At 32.1% G+C, this 19986-nt stretch overlaps 1 protein-coding gene across 1 annotated transcript in view; it reads right to left on the bottom strand.

The window, feature by feature from the left end:
• Positions 1 to 397: 397 nt before the first annotated feature.
• Positions 398 to 19986, bottom strand: part of LOC137400749 (zinc metalloproteinase/disintegrin-like) — a 35238-nt gene continuing 15649 nt past the window's right edge. The window contains exons 4-11 of the mRNA XM_068087086.1: positions 19019 to 19166; positions 18416 to 18587; positions 15832 to 15916; positions 12235 to 12383; positions 11904 to 12035; positions 11346 to 11507; positions 9852 to 9987; positions 398 to 640 (exon numbers count right to left, since the gene is read on the bottom strand). Of these exons, the coding sequence (XP_067943187.1) occupies positions 398 to 640; positions 9852 to 9987; positions 11346 to 11507; positions 11904 to 12035; positions 12235 to 12383; positions 15832 to 15916; positions 18416 to 18587; positions 19019 to 19166 (1227 nt within the window). The remainder of the gene's footprint in view (positions 641 to 9851; positions 9988 to 11345; positions 11508 to 11903; positions 12036 to 12234; positions 12384 to 15831; positions 15917 to 18415; positions 18588 to 19018; positions 19167 to 19986) is intronic.

The raw sequence follows: 19986 nt of genomic DNA on the forward strand, positions 1-19986 counted from the left end.
GCGAATAAAGCTGGATAAAGCCAGCGAATAAAGAAGAAATTTATGCCACTTTGTTTATTCGTTGATTTGTTGATTACCACAAAGTTCATTTTATAGCACATGATTATAACCTCAAAATAAAATTGCAAGTATGTATTATGGTTTTGTATTATAAATTCTATGCATACCTGGTTTACAGGAGCATGTATAGTATTCATCAGTGTTGATACATTCTGCATTAAAACTACAGTTATTCAGTGCAGGGGTCTCACACTCATTCAGATCAGCGACCACTAAAAAGTCAATAACATTTACTAAATATAATAATCACATTGGTAAGCCTAATGTCATTGAGCTATTTTGCATTTAGGATTAGATTAGAATAAGTGATACTTAATGACGGCTAATTAATTAGCTCTCACCGACCACCAACTCTTGGATCTGAAATAAACCCACCAAGTTGAATGTTCTTTCCTATCATGGATATTTGTTTATACAGCTCTCTTTGGCTTGTGGGAGAAGCATCGGCAGCATTCACACCTTCATCTTCTACTGGTATCGCAATCGTAGAGTTGATGACCATACTACCGCAGCTGACTCCAATCACGCTGCAACTTGAGATTTCAGGAACATAGCGTCTAAACGCTGTACATACATAACCCTAAAAACATGTTAACAACTGAGTTACTGTGAACGCTGTGATTATGCATCTCCAAGGTTTTTTAGCCTACAATTTTGTGGAACAGTTTATTGAAACTACACAATGGTATAGACAAGAGGTTACACACAAAGGTATAGACAAGAGGTTACACGTGAAAATAAACATAATTTTTACTGAAAACCTTTCCACTTATTAGAAGTTGCGGTAGCACAGTCAGACACTTCCACAATTATAATACCCGCCCTGAACTACAAATCGCGATTGATCTGCTACTCAAAACAAAATAGAAATAAATGAAGAGATGAAACATTTTAAAGTAATAATTTTGATCACTTAAAAACAATGGTTATATATTGCATGTAAGTTGATAATAGGTGATCTTTTGGAGTACAAACTCTCTTGTATAAAAATGAGAGATTTAGGCAAGAGTTTAAGTATGACACCATTTTTGTATAAATTGTTGAAATCAAAGAAGGGTCAGCAGCAAGACATCCATCTACTGTATAAACACTACTACTCATATATTCACCTTCTGTATAAACACTCCTACTCATATATCCACCTACTGTATAAACACTCCTACTCATATATTCACCTACTGTATAAACACTCCTACTCATATATCTACCTACTGTATAAACACTCCTACTCATATATCCACCTACTGTATAAACACTCCTACTCATATATCCACCTACTGTATAAACACTCCTACTCATATATCCACCTACTGTATAAACACTCCTACTCATATATCCACCTACTGTATAAACACTCCTACTCATATATCCACCTACTGTATAAACACTCCTACTTGATAGAAGAGCTAACTCATTGATATATCAACAGTCTTATTTCTGGCTCATCACTTCATGTTGAAAAAACTTGTTTTACTCTCAACTAGTTTTTAATCTTTCTAAATATCTAACCATTAAGCTCTGAATTTTAAGAATAGAACTAATTAAAGTCTGTTTGTCTTTTTATTACATTTCAGGTTGTTACTCGCTGTGTATACTTATTGCTATTACTGATTATTTAAGCACACATACATGTATGTGCTATATGCTTCTTTGCTCGCTTCATTCATCAGAGTCTCATGAACAGTTTATGCATCATTGATGTTTTCATCTCATAATGTCAACATCATTGAGATATTTAGTGTTTATTGAGAGTTATGCTAGCATTAAAAGTGTCATAAATATTTTACAATAAACTTAAACCAGCATAACTATTAGCTTTATGATTCTTTATAAATTTTAATTTAAACACTTCAGTACTAGCGATATAGACATATAACTTCAAACTACAAAATAGCTAGATATATTAAAAAAACTACAGCTGAGTAAAGCCACATATGTTCTTTTATTGTAAAAATTATTATAACATAAGTTGAACTGATATACAGGATGTGAATGTCTGCGCATTCACAACTGGTTTTCCATATATACAATAAACCAAATGGAATTTGCCTTCATATTGTCTGAGACAGAGAGAATTAAAGCTGACTAAATGGCCAATAAGATGCGAGCTCACCTCAAGTTCTAAGAGCAACTTGTTAGTTCGATCTTTAAGATCATCTTCAGTGCAGTTCAAACTTATATTTTCAAATTCCCGTAGCTTGACTACCAGATTGAAGTATCTCATATACCTATGTTGATGAATGTCTTCAGTTAAATTTATTTGAGTAATCGATGCTGTCTCATTAACAGTATAAACCTTTGTAGCAGTTGTAGCAACAGTCCATATAGCAGTAGTAGTATCAGTAATAGTAGTTGTAGTAGTAGTTATAGTAGTTGTAGTTATAGTAGTAGTGGTTGTACTAGTAGTAGTCGTTAGTCCACAGCTGTGTCCTTGCCCGGGACCACTTATCCTGCAGCATGTCTCACAACAAACATCAAAGTTGCGCTTACAGCCTGCTCGGCTGAGTTTTTCACAACCCTTTGCCATGTTACCAAAAGTACACTTCGGACCAAGCAAAGGAGTGGCAAAGGCAAGGCATGTAATGCAACAGAAGTTTTGTGCATAGGAGCTAGCTCTGCATCTTCTTCTTGTTAGGTTAACGCATTCATCATCTGAGTCAGCAAATATCTTACCACTGCTGTCACCAAATGGACAGCTTTCTAAAAAAACAGAAATAGGTTTTTTGCCAAACTGTTATTTTTTGATGAGAATTCATATTTCTATAGGTAAGTTATGGTTAAAACACAAAAAGAGGCTGTAGGCTAAAATGATTAGTTGTGACAAGTTTATGGTTGCTTTAGTACATTTCATACTATCTATCAGTGAGCAGATTAGCTTAAACCTCATGGATAAAATACTTTAGTTATTATTGGATATAACATACTGCACAATTCAAGACAGTATAGAGAGGTATAGGTAGGTATAACTTTGGCATTGTCTTATATACTATTTATTTAGGAAAATAATAATATTCTGTGCTTGCTTGAAAAATTTAACTTAGTGTAAAATATAGTTTAATTTCCTTTCCTACAATCAGCTTTTGTTATCAAGTTCTGTATTTTTTCAAATTGCTTTTGTGTAGTTAGGAAAAACAAAATAAAACAGATACAAAACGAAACCATGAAAAACAAGACACATTTTGTGATGAAACTTTTGAATTATTAGTATGGGAGCAATATGGTTACTCTACTATTACTGGTGTGTCACATGTAATGTTTCTAATTGAGTTTTTAAGGTTTGCTCAGAAATCTAAAATTCTAATTCTTTTTTTGAAAAAATATTTCAAACTTAAAAAAAAGTTCCACTTTGAAATATAGCTTATTTCTACCTAATGTATGTAAAAAGCGTAGCTGAACTAAACAGAACAGCTAGAGTGTCCGAGTCTTGCTGAACCGCAAAAAAGCTCCAGCTCTATGAAGAATCCATTATAGACATGTCTAACTCCCTTGTTCAAGTTTAGCTGTTTTCTGTATAGCCAACAAAATGAAAATATATTAAACTGTTTTTCATCTATCTTATGAATAAGTAGTAACATAATAACACTGCTGGCATCTCATTATAGTAACAACATTGTGAAACTAGAAGACTAGTACTTAAGACCATTTGATAACTTATTTTAGAATAGCTATTCTAACAAAGTGCCTTGGTAGTTCCACATCTAGCGCATAGTTTGAACTCTGTCCGCTGAATTAATAACACAAATAGCCAGTTTTTCCTAACTCCATGCACTACCAGTAAAACATGTCTCAAAGATTATTCAGTTTTAAGAGACTGAAAATCTGTTAATTATGGCCAGCAGAAAAATGTGATTTTTTAAAATAATGTTCTTTCGAGAGAGAGAGAGTTTACAAATATATGGAAATTTAGCAGACTAAATTATGTAATAAACAAGCGTAAGATAATAAGTGTAAAGTAGACAAGTTTTTAGCATAAGACTACCTATCTGATAGTTTGTTTTTAGATTTGTAGTTGTCAGAAAATGGTTTCATACACGTGTAAAGGTACACTGTCCATATTATCACCAAGGTCACAGTGTTCATAAATGCATCCCATTACATCAGCCTTGTTTCTGCTGTTTAAGTAATAAATGCTCGATAGAATTTAAACTAAAAATGATCTAACAGGAAGTTGTTCACCATTTATTGACACTAATCAACTTATAATATCAAAAACACGGTTCGCTATTGAACATTTATTAACTGAATTTACTACACAAAGTTTCCACAAAATAGGTTTAGATAGAAACCTTCGTTATACAAGATATTTACCAATGTTCCAAATCATGCTCAAACAAACTGAACATGCAAAATTGTTTGCTTTCTTTATCACCGACACTTATTTCTTAAAATATTATTTCAACCAAGTTAACATTACATATTAATCTTATTACATATTACACGTTACAGTTGTTTGACAAAGTTTGAAAACCTTTACAGTTGATTTATTTTTTCTCTTAATTTCTTTAAACTGCACAAAACACTTTTCTCATGATATGAAGTTTGAACGTTCTGATGGTAACTGTTGTTAGATGTTAATTAAAAATAAATTTTCTGTGCAAAGACTTTTATTACCCGAGCAACGTCATGCATTCACTTAATCTCTGTTATATATATACAAGTACCCTAGATTATGGGGCGTGTCAATAAAGCACGGAGTTATAGACCATAAACCAAGTGGTGAATATGATAAGAAAAAGGAGAAATGTTGTTGATACAAACCAATGATACTAATTTTACGTTGCAGCCAGTTAATTAAAAGTTGAGCTTAGTTTTTGAAAAGCCAAAGGAGTGAGTTTAGAAAGATTTTGGAATGGATTAAGCAGTTTACATGTATTTTACGGTTCAGGTAGAAAAAAATCCTTATAACAAACGTTCCTGGAACAGATTATTTATGTTGTTTGAAAAACTACTGCATCTATCAGGTTAAATATTTTACTTTGATACATGCAACAATGCCTTATTATTGCATTTTCGTTCAAGTTTCAAATCAGTTTAAACAAAAATTTTACTATTTAAACAACGTATTCTATTCTGTATTTTAAATCATTTTCTGTTGTATATTATTACAGTCTTCAGATTATGAGTTTCTCAAAAAAGAAACTGAAGGTTGATGGGTTTGGATTGAGTATGTTTGAAAATAAACTTAGAGTTTGGGTATAAATGAGTATATAATTTGTATGAGCTGATGGAACTGTCATGTTTACCATAAAAATTATATTTGGCATTGCTTGTTTTCACCGTACTTTACAAACACTCTGTGTACGACTAAATGGGTCCTATGTATGCAATATTACTTGATTGATTTCTAGTTTTATTTACCATTCATTTCTGGTGCTCTGTCATCTTCCACGCATATCTCCTCAACACACCACTAAAATTTACAAAGCGGCAAGCCATGAGTTAATCTAGGTGAAACACTTATTTGAAATTATCTAAAATGATGAAATCTGCACTCGACCATTCTAATAGAAACTGATAAAAATCTCATTCTCTTTTAGCCAAAGACACAAAGATTTTCAAAATTATCATTTTAGTTCGAAATTGCCCAAGTTTGGAGTCATTTGATTACGTAGTTTTCATTTTTCACTTTTTTTACATATGGTGAAAAACTATAAATTTGCTTATTAAAGGTAACATTTTTAAATACATTGTTGTAATATTGTAGCTGTACAGCTTGTTCTAAAAGAAGTATTTTAATGCGCATTATTATAAAAGTTTACTGTTTTAAGAGGGTTTTTCAAATGAAAAATGACGATTTTCTACAATCTCTGTGATGTCAATAAAAATCAACAATAGCAAAATAATTTGAAGAACTTGAGATATTTTGGAACTGCGTGTTATGGATGGCTGATTATAATACATGTACTTACAAATTCTGATTTTTTTAATATCATGTTTGCACTAAACAGCTTGATGAACTAATGCACTCAGTGTGTCAAGTTAATTTTCTTAGAACTATAAAGGTATTTTCCAAAAATAATTTTTATTCATTTCTTGTAAAAGAGTAATCATTTTGGTAATATTTAATGATAAAATAATTTAACCTGGGGAGAAGCTACTAAATAATTCCTTTGAACTACCTTAAAACAGAAAAATTTAAAAGACATAAAACAGACTACTATATTTTTAGTTTCCTAAAATATTTGGTATATAAGGCACTCAATTCAATATACTTCAAAAGGGTCATAATGGCTAGTTTTTTTATAAATTGACAGTTTAGGATTACTTTCTACAATTCATGGCTTGATTATTCATTAGACACATTTAAGTTCAGCATATGGAGCAACATTGTCATTCATTCGTTGAATAAAATCAGCAACTAGTAGCATTTGGTAACTAATGGTAACATTAAGGTAACTGTCCGCCAACCACAGGTTTTAGTTTTTAGTATTTGTAGCTAGAGTTGGATCGGAGGAGCAAATATCTTCTTATGCAACCCTTTTTAAAAGATGTCAACAATTCTAATTAGAAGAGAATCGTTTCATTATAAATCAACCAATGCCTGTTAAAAGACATTTTATTATAAGTCAACCAATCCCTGTTAAAAGACATTTTATTATAAGTCAACCAATTCCTGTTAAAAGACATTTCTTAATATGTCAACCAATCGCTGTTAAAATTATTATTATAAAATTTTTATTATAAATTCTTAATCAAAAACTGGAACAGAGCCTTCAGCAATTTTTTAAATATTTTGTTTCTATTATATTTCTGTTTGTCATTGTATGCATTTTAAAGTATGCATGTTTGTAAGTGCGAGTAGGCCTATCGATGTATCAAGGCAGTATAGGCAGGTAGAGGCAAGCCAATGTAGAGATGGTGTTCTGAAAGTAATCATGTAGGTGATTAGATGAATGAGGAAACCAAAAGTAAAAAGTAACAATAAGAGTAGATGAAGGGTTCAGTTGTTCAGCATATCAGCCTTATCAAAGAGGAGGAACTGTAAGTCTAACAGTTCTTTTTCCTTTTAACAAAAGTAGAATTGTGACTTTGAAATCAAGTGTAGCCATTCACCATGAAGAGACAGGCATTTTAAATTGTAGAGACAGCTCAGCATGAAATGTTTAAAAGTGTTTTCAACGGTAAAAGTTGTCTACAAAGATTAAAGTGATATTTTGTTTAAAAAAACCTGCAGTGGTAACATAAAGCTGAGAGCTTCCTTTTCACTCTGTGAGATGAACATGCACTAGTATTCAATGCTTTTATAGGCTGACAGAATTCTGATAAAACAACCATAGCAAAGGGTAAAAACCAGTCTAACTATTGGCCTGGTTTACCTTACTTTATGTTGGTCTGGAAGTTCATTGAGAAATCTGTTGTTAAAAATAGATAGTACCAATTGTGAGAATTGCAGAGAACTTGCAAGTTTTCTAGATTTCAACAACGTAATGTAGCTGTATTGACTAAATGAAAAAATGTTATTATGATGAGCACACAAACTCAGTATTAATGGTAGGACACTAGTGATGGAGTTAGCCAAGACATATACCAAATATTTTATAAAAAATAGTAATACTGTAAAAGTTTGTGTTTTTACAATTGCAGATTAAGCATTTTAGTTTTAAGAAATAGTTGAAATATAAATGTAAAATATTTCTATACAATCTTGTAAAAAAACACAAAGCTGTTTGTTGTCTTTTTTTACTTACCGTTTTATTGCCACAACTTGTGTATCTAAATGCAGGTTGATTCGAAAGGAAGGTTGTACGTCCATTCCAGCACCATAGAGCAAAACAGACCTTGTTGAACCTTGGTGTCTAAACAAACATATATTTTATGGTCATAGTAGGAACTTTAATCTATTTTCATATGTCTCTCAATTGGTTCAGTTCTACAGCAAGCTTTCTGAACTTTGAAGTAACTATGAAAGATCCCCAGATGTTGATGGAGTTCAATTAAGTAAAATAAATGGCTGGCTGTTTGTAGTCTTTTTTTCAAATATCTTTACCTCTCTTATTCACCTTAACAAACTATGGTATGTAATGTATAAACAAAGTCATTTTTGGTTTAAATAAAAAAGTAAAATAGAGTTAATGCCTATTTGTTATTTAAATAAAAATTAAAGCCAAAACCTTCAAAGGATTGTGTCAAGCTTTTATTAAAATAAAAAATCAAGCAATTTGTTTTAAAATGGAATAAAGCAAAATGGCATTAAACAGATTAAAAAAATAATATTTTTTTCAAGTACCAGAAAAATAATATAATTTTTAGAAATATTTTGAAGTACAATCAACCGCTATCAGTATAACAATACACTATAACACAGAAATTGATAGAAGAATATAAATCTATTATAAAATTTAAAATATTTAGTAGCTCAAAGTTTTGTCTTTCTGTTTGAAAAGTCAAACAACTATCCACAAAAAAGATTTGTTTTCACTTTCCTTTATGTCATAAAGTTAAAAGTTTGTCATAATTACAAAGTTTTATCAAAAATAATATGCTTCTTTGACAACAATAACTGTAGCATGCATGGATCAGCTTAAGACACGGTCCAATTATTTTGGACATAAAGTCTCAAATTAGTTAATGTAAAACCTTTAACTGAACGCCATGGAACTCTATTTTTCAACCTTTTTTTAAGATGGCGGTCAAATAGAGGTAGTGTTTAAATAAAGGCTGGTGTTGTATTTTTCAAATGGCTCGTCAGAAATTTGGGAAGACAAATTAAGCTCTTTTATGTGTGAAGCGAATGTTGCCTATATTTTGCCCTTTCTTTCTGTTAAACCTTTTGGATGCAAGAAATCTGCTAACTTTTTACAACTTGTCAAAGATCTCTTAATAAATATGCAATGAAAAACTAAAAAATAACTCTACCAGTTGATATCTATTGCTTGCAATTAGCCTGCGATGATATTATAGCCTGTTTCCTTCTTTGCAATTCGTTGGAGCTTTCAATTATTATTTTATTCTAAATTTGAAGAATATTTTCACTTTATATCTATATTTAACAGTTTTGTATAAAAGCTCATGGCACTCATTAATATGTTTGCTACAGTTTGCAGCTAAAACTGACCTTTTATGTGCATTAGAAGAAGAGTTACGGGCGTCGCTCAATTGTAAGATCAGATTACCGCAATGATGCTATCAAATAATGTGCTATAAATCTGCAAATTTTGTAAGTTATATAATGATAATCTATCAAATGCTACACAAATATGTTCCCGAACGTGAAATAAATGAACCATACTTATAATATGTGCAGATATAATAATAAATAATATAATATAATAATATAATATAAATATAATTTTTGTGCTTCATTTCATACAAATATATATAATGATGAACTTTTAACCGCATGCGCATTAAGCACAACATTCAGCCTAAAACTAGTCGTTCGTCTACCATCGTGAATGTAAACCATTTTATATACTTTCAAGTAGCAAGACCGCAATAGACACAGAACTACTATTAGCCTGAGACAGCTATTGGTTATTTCTAAGGTGTTGCTTTCAAAATTTAAATGAAAAAAAGCAACAAAGAGCTTTGGAATTGGGCAACAAGAAAATTAACCGTTCTTGATGTGAACTGTTCATTATTAATACAACTTTGTGGACACTCTTCTACTGATCACTCGCTATTATAGGTTAATAAATATCAAAATATTTCAAAGTGGTAGTCAAATGGAGGTGACGTTCAGTTGGAAGGTAGCACTCTATTTTTTGACCTATCTCCCATAGTAACAGTCAAATAGAGGTGGTGTTCAAATAGAGGTTGTTCGGTATATAGTTTAAAGCATTCATACTTACATAAAACATGTAGCCCTCCCCATATAATAACAAACATTGCTCATCTACAGAAAAAATTTGACCAAGATAGCTAGCGCTGTTAATTGCGGAAAGATCTACAAGCTCTTCATTGTCTTCTAAGCAGTTTGGCTCTGATCTGAAATTAATAAAGAAGCAATAGTATTTAAGATGAATTTAGAAAGAACAAGCTATTAAAATTTTTAAGTCAATATTTGAGTTTGTCATCACTTCTCCCATCATAATCCGTTCACTTTGTATGTTGAAAATATCGTATAATGGAACTAATGTTTTTCAATCCTGCATTCTAGTTTGTATAGCAATGATAGATACAGTAAGTGCATAACTTACTGTAAGTGCATATAGCATCAAAGTAAATACAACAATGTACTAGACAATGCAAAAAAACTAAATGGCAAGACCTAAATTACAATGTATGTGTAAAGGTTAAATTAATGAATTAATAACCAGTGAATTTTTCTCAGAATCACTTACGTGTACATGTAGACTTACGTGTCCATGTAGACTTACGTGTACATGTAAACTTAGTCATAAGGAAATTAAAATTAAGACTTAGTTTGATTGTGTGAGAACAGAAACAGATCAAAGTTATACGTAATATTATACTAGCTGTACTACCCGGCGTTGCCGGGGTAATAAAAAAGTCTTTGGACAGAAAATTGATTTGTACAAAGTATTCAACATATAACAACAATGCCATTTTAACTTTTAATCTACATATCATAAGAAAAGTGTTTTGTGTGGTTGAAACAAATTAAGAGAGAAAATAAAAACAACTGTAAAGATTTTCAAACTTTGTCAAACAACTAACTTTTAAACTTTATATCAGCAGAACTTTGGTATTGTTCATAAACTTTTTTGTGGAAGAAAATAGTATTTTTAGGTTAGTGTACTGCTGACAGAAAACAAAACAACTTTCTATTTCTTTTGTTTAATGAGTCTTGTATGGCATAATTTAAAAACTTTTCTGCTTAATATGAAATTGCGAATAAGTTCATATATACATGTATATGTGTTATATTTACTTGATTTACTAAATCTATGCAGGTATTATTATACTTGGTGTAAAAACATTGCCCTGTTTCATCAAGATTTAAAAGTTTGAAAATTTTAATAAAGCCACCTGAAACATTTAGTGGTATTTTAAACTGTTTTTGTAAGTGAGTTGATAAAATGCTGTTGTGTTAGAACACTATTCTTGAGTTTCAGTTGCATAATCTGGTTTGAATACCACTGTGACAGTGCTGAGATTCATCCAAATTTACTCAAAGTACTCAATTTTACTTTTAGAAACATGTAGAGTAGAAGTAAACCTAAGCCGGTTTACAAAGTCTCAAGTCTGTTTTAAACTCGGCTTTTCAAAGTTGCCATTTTTATAAACTGTCTTGCTGCCAAAGTACAAGTCGTAACATTTGCTGCACTGCTGAAGGACAAAGACCAAGAAACTAAGGTGCTGTTGAATTTATGCCAACTTACCCAAGCTCATTTAAGTAGGCATCAAAATACTCGACAGAACAGTCTGAGAAGTACCATGGGTTGCCTCTGGTATTAATGTTGGTAATTTCCCCTGTGGCAGCCATTACAAAATCATCATTACCAGAACATGAGTTGTCATTTCCATCATGGGCAGCACCTAAGCTATAAAATACATTGTTTCCTTAACAATTCCACACTAATTACTAAGTCTTAGCATATTACCAATCACTATGCATCACTTTGTTGTTAAAGCAGTTTTTGCAAATTTATTAACTACTAAAGAACTAATTTTATCTACTTGATTTTTATCTTTATTGAACCTTTTAAAGTTTTTTTTAATTCTTTTGTTTTTTTAGCAATAACATTCAACTTTTCACATTCACCACATTTACAATCACTGCTTCATTTACAAAAATGCTGCATTTCACGTTTGTTTTGCGACTTCAAGACAGAAATGCTGAGCATGATAAGATACTTCAAACAAGAACAATCAAGATGATCATAGTAAGTTTCTTTTTAAACAAAATCATAAAAACATTTTAGATTATAATCTCCTACTTGTGGCCAAGCTCATGCGCATAAGTTGCAGTGTTGTTCAATTCAACTATTGACGTACGATATTTCCCACAGATGCCTCCAACCCAAGCAATTCCTGTAGTTTCTAGGCTGTCATCAAAGTGTATGTCCAAACTAAAATTAAAACAGAAAATATTTTAACAATTATGAGCGCTGAAAATAGAATGATGCATACCTTTGCATAAACACCTAACGTAAAACACCAATTCAACTTGTAATTTACTAACAATCAAATTAAAATGTAATCTTTTATTAACCGAATTAATGGTTTTCGGAAACAAGTTAAAGAAGTTGGTATTTCACGCACTAATACCTTGTTACAAGCATCACGTGATCAGCTTTAGACAAAATGGCAGGGTTGTCATTGACCCATTCATTGAGAATTTGAAGGCTGCGAGATGCAGACAGACGACCGTTTTGTTGCTCAGGTGAATGGGCCGAGTACGGCATTTGTATGGTGCTCTGTATAATAGAAATGAACAATGTGTGGTTCACTTCACTCTAGCTAGAGAAGTGCTAGCTAAACTAAGATTTGAGTGCAACAATCGTTGAAATATATTTCATGTATACATTAAACGCTTCTATAACATATGACTCCTATAATGTACGCCTCCTATAACGTAAATTCCAGATAACCGAAAGAATTTGTTCACATTAATAGCAATTCATGAAACTCTTAATAACAAACTCATTAATACGTAATAAATATCAGGCCTGTATTCCCTGGTTGCAAGTTGGGGCTGCAAATGTTAGGCGACTAGTTATGAACACCTGGGGGTTTGGGGGCGGTGTAAGTCCCTCAACGGGGTTCGGGGCAGAACCCTGAAGCTCTAGACCTTTTAAGCATCAACAACCCTTAAAGTATGCATAAATGCAATCAATTGTAAGCATCAAAATCTACATAAGCATATTGTTTAGGGTTCATGGTAGGCAAAACTTTTTCTTTATTCAACGAATGATATAAAACTCATGACACTACAGATTTCTGTAAGGGACATTGAGAGAACAAGAGCTATTACTTCTTTATTGCAATAGCACTTGGTCTGTAAATGAGTTCATGGTAGAAATCTTTCACCGCTGATTCTGTATCTATTTCAACATCTTTATATATGGGTAATATTAGCAGATTATTTAGATGAGCCTGCCTCATAGTGCTCTTCATCGACGTCTTGATTTGCTTCAATGCAGAAAAGAATCTCTCTCTCACTTACTGCATTAGTGGCAGACGAAACCGATACTAGATTAGTGAGCCTCTCCACTGCGCTCTACCGCTAGAGCGCAACTAGCGCTAGAGCGCAGCTAGCGCTAGTTACGCTTTAGCGCTAGTAAATTAGTTCTTGGAAATTCCAAGTGAATGAGCTTAGACTGCAATTCTTAGTACTTAACCGCCAAAAAATACTAAAAATTTGGGGCGGCTCAGCCACCCAGCCACCCCAGAGAATGTGGGCCAGATAAATGTACAACCTTTCATAATATAATTGTTTTATATTTAGAAGATCTCTCCTTTAAAAAGGAGCGGAAATACTCATATACACGTAAGTAATTTATACAATAAGATATACCAGTAACTTGTACTAAAATCTATTCTTAGTCTGATACAGCAAGTTTTATGCTTTCAATTAAAATGTAGGAAAATATTAAAATTTGATTTAGGAGGTACTCAAAAAAAACAAACATTTACATATATATGTAAAGCAAGTTACTAAATATGCACAAAAATGAACCAATATTGCAATTTAACTTTCCCTTGAAAGATTACTTCAAAATGAAGTTTTTTTTCAAAAAAACTGCAACATAAGAGGGTAAATCTTGAAAATCATGACATATTTATTACTCATGTTGAGCACATTCAAAATGGCCACAACTGACTAACCCATCAAATGAGCTGTGATGAAGTAAGTTGAAAGAAAGCTAGCATTGCTGAGAATAAATAAGTAATAATATTGGACGTAATTCTGTTGTATTTTATTCAAATAAAATTATGCCTGAAAAGCTGGTACTTATTTAAAAATTATTTAAGCATATTTTAGTAATTACCTTAGCTATTTGAAGGTGAGAAAGCTTGACTGTGATTGTCCAAGTGCCTTGTACAGATGATATACTGGAATTAATGTTTCGATACCTTGCGTCAATCTGCAAGATTACTGTAACAGTAGTACATCACAAGCAGCGCTTTAATGACTCCGTAATTCTTGGTGACTTGTAACCTTTGACCTTCTTCTTTGCTAAATTTTTCTATAAGCATTCATTCTAGCAGAATATAAAACAAAATTGATTTATGATTGATTTATTCAAATTTTCTATTGAACCAAACCAAATGCTATCCACACTGCAAGCTATGGTCAGCACAAACAATTGAAATATATGTGTTTCCAAAGCTTTGATTTAGCTGATATGTTAAGACCTTAAACAAGCAGCATCTGTTCCTTCAGTCTAAATCTTATGTCTGCTGATAATAGGTAACACGTTGAAGCATAGATTATAGACTCTTCTCTAAGTCTTATGTCTGTTGATAATAGGAGGCACGTTGAAGCATAGATTATAGACTCATCTCTAAGTCTTATGTCTGCTGATGATAGGAGGCACATTGAAGCATAGATTATAGACTCATCTCTAAGTCTTATGTCTGCTGATAATAGGAGGCACATTGAAGCATAGATTATAGACTCTTCTCTAAGTCTTATGTCTGCTGATAATACGAGGCATATTGAAGCCTAGATTATAGACTCTTCTTTAAGCAAGAAAAACACTTTACTAATTCAGTGTAGTTGATGCTTTTTGTTGCATGTTGAGCATGTAACCTTTCAATAAACCGCATTATTTCTTTTGAAAGATGAGTTTATTGTTCATCAATATATATATTTCTCAAAGTATGAGAATATGTGTGTCATTCCGGCTATAGCTTTAGCGCACGCTGATTATTTTACCAATGCGGCCACGTGTTAGGATGCCTCTGTTAAAAAATACTTTTTGAAAGGCTCAATTACTTTATCTGGGGCAAAACCAAATTATTATTTTATGCGGACAATTATATTGTCTCCTTTGGTTTAATCGAGTTCAGGAAACAATTTTGGTTTTATACATGTACTTTTATTGGGCTGTCTGTATTCATTTTTATAAAAAAATGTTTTACATATAGTGCCATAAAAATATATATATAAACAAAAAGAAAATTACACTTGCTGAGACCAAACTTGACTGAATTGTATGCCATAACTTTACTATTTGTAGTCAACTTTTTGTTTCTTACCGATGCATTTTCAAACTACAAAAAAAGTTTGGCCTACAGTCAGGATGTTTTCTTTTGTAAATTATTGCATGAAAGAAGGATCTAGTTTAGACAGAATATTCTATTTACTTATAACTCAAGCTGACGTGTAAATAGGAATAAAAACACTTGGCTGAGTGAGTATATTGATACGGGCTGTATTAGCTGAGTGAGTATATTGATATGGGTTGTATTAGCTGAGTGAGTACATTGATATGGGTTGTATTAGCTGAGGGGGTATATTGATATGGGTTGTATCAGCTGAGTGAGTATATTGATATGGGTCATATCAGCTGAGTGAGTATTTTGATATGGGTTGTATTAGCTGAGTGAGTATATTGATATGGGATGTATTAGCTGAGTGAGTATATTGATACGGGTTGTATCAGCTGAGTGAGTATATTGATATGGGTTGTATCAGCTGAGTAAATATATTAATACGGGTTGTATCAGCTCATTGAGTATGCTTGTATCTACACAACACCATAATACTGTTGCTAATGAAAAAGAATTTAGACAGATGCGGTCATTCGCATCAAGCTACTGTAAAAACTTACTAAAAATTATCTTGAATGTTTGTTTTTGTATGTTTTTAGAATACTTCAATTATTTAAGAATTGAGGTGTTACCTCAGTAACTTACCTCATTAGCCTGATGACCCATGTAGAAGGCTATGAAATCATCCTCATCATTTGGCCAATCAACAAATGATGCTTGGTCAACCAACCTAAAAAAACAACTTTTTTACAGTCAACTACCAAAAGTTGACATTTTTTCAGCTACATAGTAATATTGTTGTTATCAAAAAAACTTGAAATGTTTAACGCGTTTTTCTTTTTAATAAATTATACAGTTTTTTATTTTATGCTTCATGGCAGCACAATTTTTTTCAAAATCCTCAAAGACAAAGCGGAGGCAGAATTAAAGTTAAAATAGTTTGAATATTTCTTGTGTTATCTAAATTTCAAAAATATACAAACGGCTTGATGAATTATTTTAATGTTTAACTACAATTCATCAATTATTGTAAAAGCAAGCAAAATGTACACTCAATATTTTTTGGTATTTTGACACATTCTTGTTGCACCATTATTGGTGGTTAAAAATGTAATAACCGAATAATAAAATATACAGAAGAAATTATATTTATATATATTATAAATTTTTATGTAATAGATAAATATGAACTTTGTTACTATCAGTAAAAGCTGTTCAAAGAAAAGTTGACCATGAGACAAAAATAATCAAGTAGATTAAAATGAAATAATGGGTATTGGAAGAAAAGGCTGTTTTTGCATAACTCTGCTCTGGTAGAAAGGCGTAGCAGTTTTTTCTTGAAATATGGAAATGAATGTACGGTCAGGCAGGTTTGAGATATAAACTGAGTACTTTATATAACATATATAAAAATAGGCGGTAAAGAGGAAAGATAATGTAGTTGATTTACAAAGCTAGTGCTGCGCCAGTTATGGGAGACAAGCTTCTGAGTGATTTATGGTCGTAAGTCATCAAATGTTTACTTGGAATTAAGTTATTACTCTATGCATTTCTGCTACCACACCTTAAATATTTATACAGACTCGAATATCTGACACAGGGTTCTCTCTTTGCTCATAGCTATAGTAAAATATGAATATTGGCCACATACTGCAGCAATGAGTAAACAGTTTAACTGCTCAATAAGTTATTTCTATTTTTAGAGGTTCTCACCTAAATTACCATATACTTGCTTAACATTCTGATAGCCAATAGAAATTCTTTAGCAATCTTCACGTCCTACTGATTACTGTCAAGGAAACAAACAGCTAGTTAGTTACTCTTCTGAATGTTTCTCTCAACTCTGGCTATAAACTCATCCTTGTTAGACTGACAGATATTTTATAAACTGTTACTATTGTTGTTATTGTTAAAATTACTATAAACTAGGAGTAGTCTGGCATGAGTCAGAATCTTTTTGTCATTCTCAGTAAAATAGCTGGCAAGTGGTTGTTGAAGAGACTGGTTCCCAAGAACCAAAAATAACTTTGAAACCATAATTTTGGTGACCAGGCAAAAGGCGCAGAGCATATTTGTGAAGTTTTGCTAAAATTGGACAGAAAATGTGGAAAGGCATAGTCTTTATGCAGACTAACACAGCCACATAAAAACACACATAATCACATAGACACACACAAACACTTATAAACACATAAACACATAGACACACTCAGCCACATACAAGCACTCATACCCAAACACACACACACGCAAACACACAAACACGCAAACACATAAGCACATAAATACATAAACACATAGATAAACAGATAAACACACGCACACACGCACACATGCACACACGCACACACGCACACACGCACACATGCACACACGCACACACACACACACGCACACACGCACACACGCACGCACACACACACACTGACACACAGAAGCACACAGAGGCGCACAGAGACATGTACTCAGACACACCCAGATGTACAGACAGATGTGCAGATGCGTAGACACACAAACACGCACACATTCAGGCGCGCAAACAAGCACACTGCCTGGGTGGGATTCATTAATATGGATGTAGAGTATTGTTTGTTTCCAGTTGCTAATAGCATCAGCAATCTTTCAGTAGCTAGTGTAGTTCTACAAAAAAACACTTACACTCTGTGATCGAAAAAAAATTAAAAGTTGAACTAAGAAAATCTGACAAGCATATTAGGTTTTTCTAAAAAAGGCATCAACATTTCAAGTTTGACAAATTGCTATACAAAGTCTTGTCCTTATTAGGATAATATCATGCTTCTCTTGTTTGTATAGAATTCATAAACCTAATTAATTACAAGAATCTATGTTTTTGCTTGTATCACCGTGCATATTAGAGTGAACCACAGCATAATCTTTAATGTAAAACTTTGTGAACAAAAAGATAAATACATTTTAGCTAATGTAGTTGTGCTTAACTTAAACCAGTATGTCAATTGAGATTTAAAAAACATTATTAAAAGCCATGAGTCATAAGCCTTGAAAGGTAAAGAAATCTGTTCTATACAAAACAGATATAAAAATTTGCTCAAGTTATTAGTTTGAGGGTTTTTTGATAATTAAATGAAGAATTTTTCTTCACTTTAAATGTTGTAAAAAGCATTTTCAAAGTCATGTTAAACTTAATAGATTCTTGATCACATAAATTTGTTTACGCATTTGTATACATTGGAGTATAAGGCTCGCTTACATATTGTATGCGTATACATCCACAAGCATATATAGTTGAACGGTATAAATTGAATTTTCTTGTAAGCTTCTCCTTCTCCGAAGTTTTTCTTTATCTTTGCTAGGAATAACTCTTTTGACTTTAGCCCAGGAACGCATGAGTCGTAAATATTCAGGTGTGTTCTCATTAGGAACTACAAAGTGTGCAACAATTCTGAGCTATTTAATATCTTTTGGTACAATATTGGCCTTGGTTTGTCCTAGGTGAACTGTGCCGATTTTTAGAATGCGTGTAATATTTGTGTCTATTCAGTGTTTTAAACTACATGGTACACATACTCTACTTAAATATTTAACATACAAAACTTTATAAATTTAGTATAAATTAATGAAGAAATTTTATTATTACATTGTGGAATTCTGACAAAATATCTTTGCTCTAAACAATGAAAAAAGTAATATTAGAATTTTGCTTAATTTTGGCATGGTTATAGGCACTTGGCATTGTTCTACCAAATTAGGAAGTCTGAAAAAAATATTCGATGTATTTAGATTAGGAAACACTTTAAAAACCTAAATAGCTGTCATGAAAGAGAATAAATGGATGCTTGCTAATAGTACATACACATGTAGTCTGTAGGCTTGGGTGGACTATCAGTTTTTTGTCTCTCTATTACATGATCTCCTGTGGCTGCACCTAAGCTACGCTTGTGTGTTTTAGGATTATATGGCATTATATTGTACATATTTTCGCCTCGTAAGAAACTTCCTGCCTGCAAAGAATAAAATGAGTTAATTATTGGTATTGCAGTGTATGGATCATTTAACGTCATTTGTTAAGTTGATTACAGATTACATTTAAATATGTCATAAAATATGATTGAATATGAGGATAATTTTAAAATTTTCCCTTGTTCAAGATGCATATTTTTCTGACTTGGTTATTAAAAAGGTGAATAGCATGTCTGCCATTTTACGTAAAGTTTAAAGTAAAGGAAAGACGAGAAGTGATTTATTTCTGTTGTCTGCAATTGTCGATGTTGTCGCAGATTACATAGATAAACTGGTCAGTCATTAATTTTGAAGGATGACTATTCAAAACTGGAGCACCTGCTCGATCATACAAGGAAATAGGTCAGATGCCAGCAAATCGCTAGACACAAAACTAATAGGTCAGAGATTTTAAAGGACAATCACGTCAATTGTTAAACCATTATGTCCAAAGGTATAAACATATTCATCATTTAAAATTTGGTCTGTTGTTTTAGTCAGGCTGTTTGCTGACAGTCAGAATGTTTCAAGAATAACATTGAAAAATTTGATTGCAGTTGAAACACTCAGGAGAAAAAGAATTTTCTAAAAATGATGCCAATAGGCACACATCCTGCTTTTCTTCATCGTGATGACAACGGCTATTGTGTTCGAGTTGCAGTGCTATCCATCTATTTTGAAACATTCCGTTTTTTATTTGCTCATGAGCAAAACTTCAAATACAGCCTCAGATACATTGCTATAAACGTTTCAACTGATTTAAAGATAGGTCGTTAGAATTTGACTCATTATTTTATCTAAACTACTTGCCAACATATGAGT

Source organism: Watersipora subatra, chromosome 7 (genome assembly GCF_963576615.1).
Source record: "Watersipora subatra chromosome 7, tzWatSuba1.1, whole genome shotgun sequence".
Lineage (NCBI taxonomy): Eukaryota > Metazoa > Bryozoa > Gymnolaemata > Cheilostomatida > Watersiporidae > Watersipora > Watersipora subatra.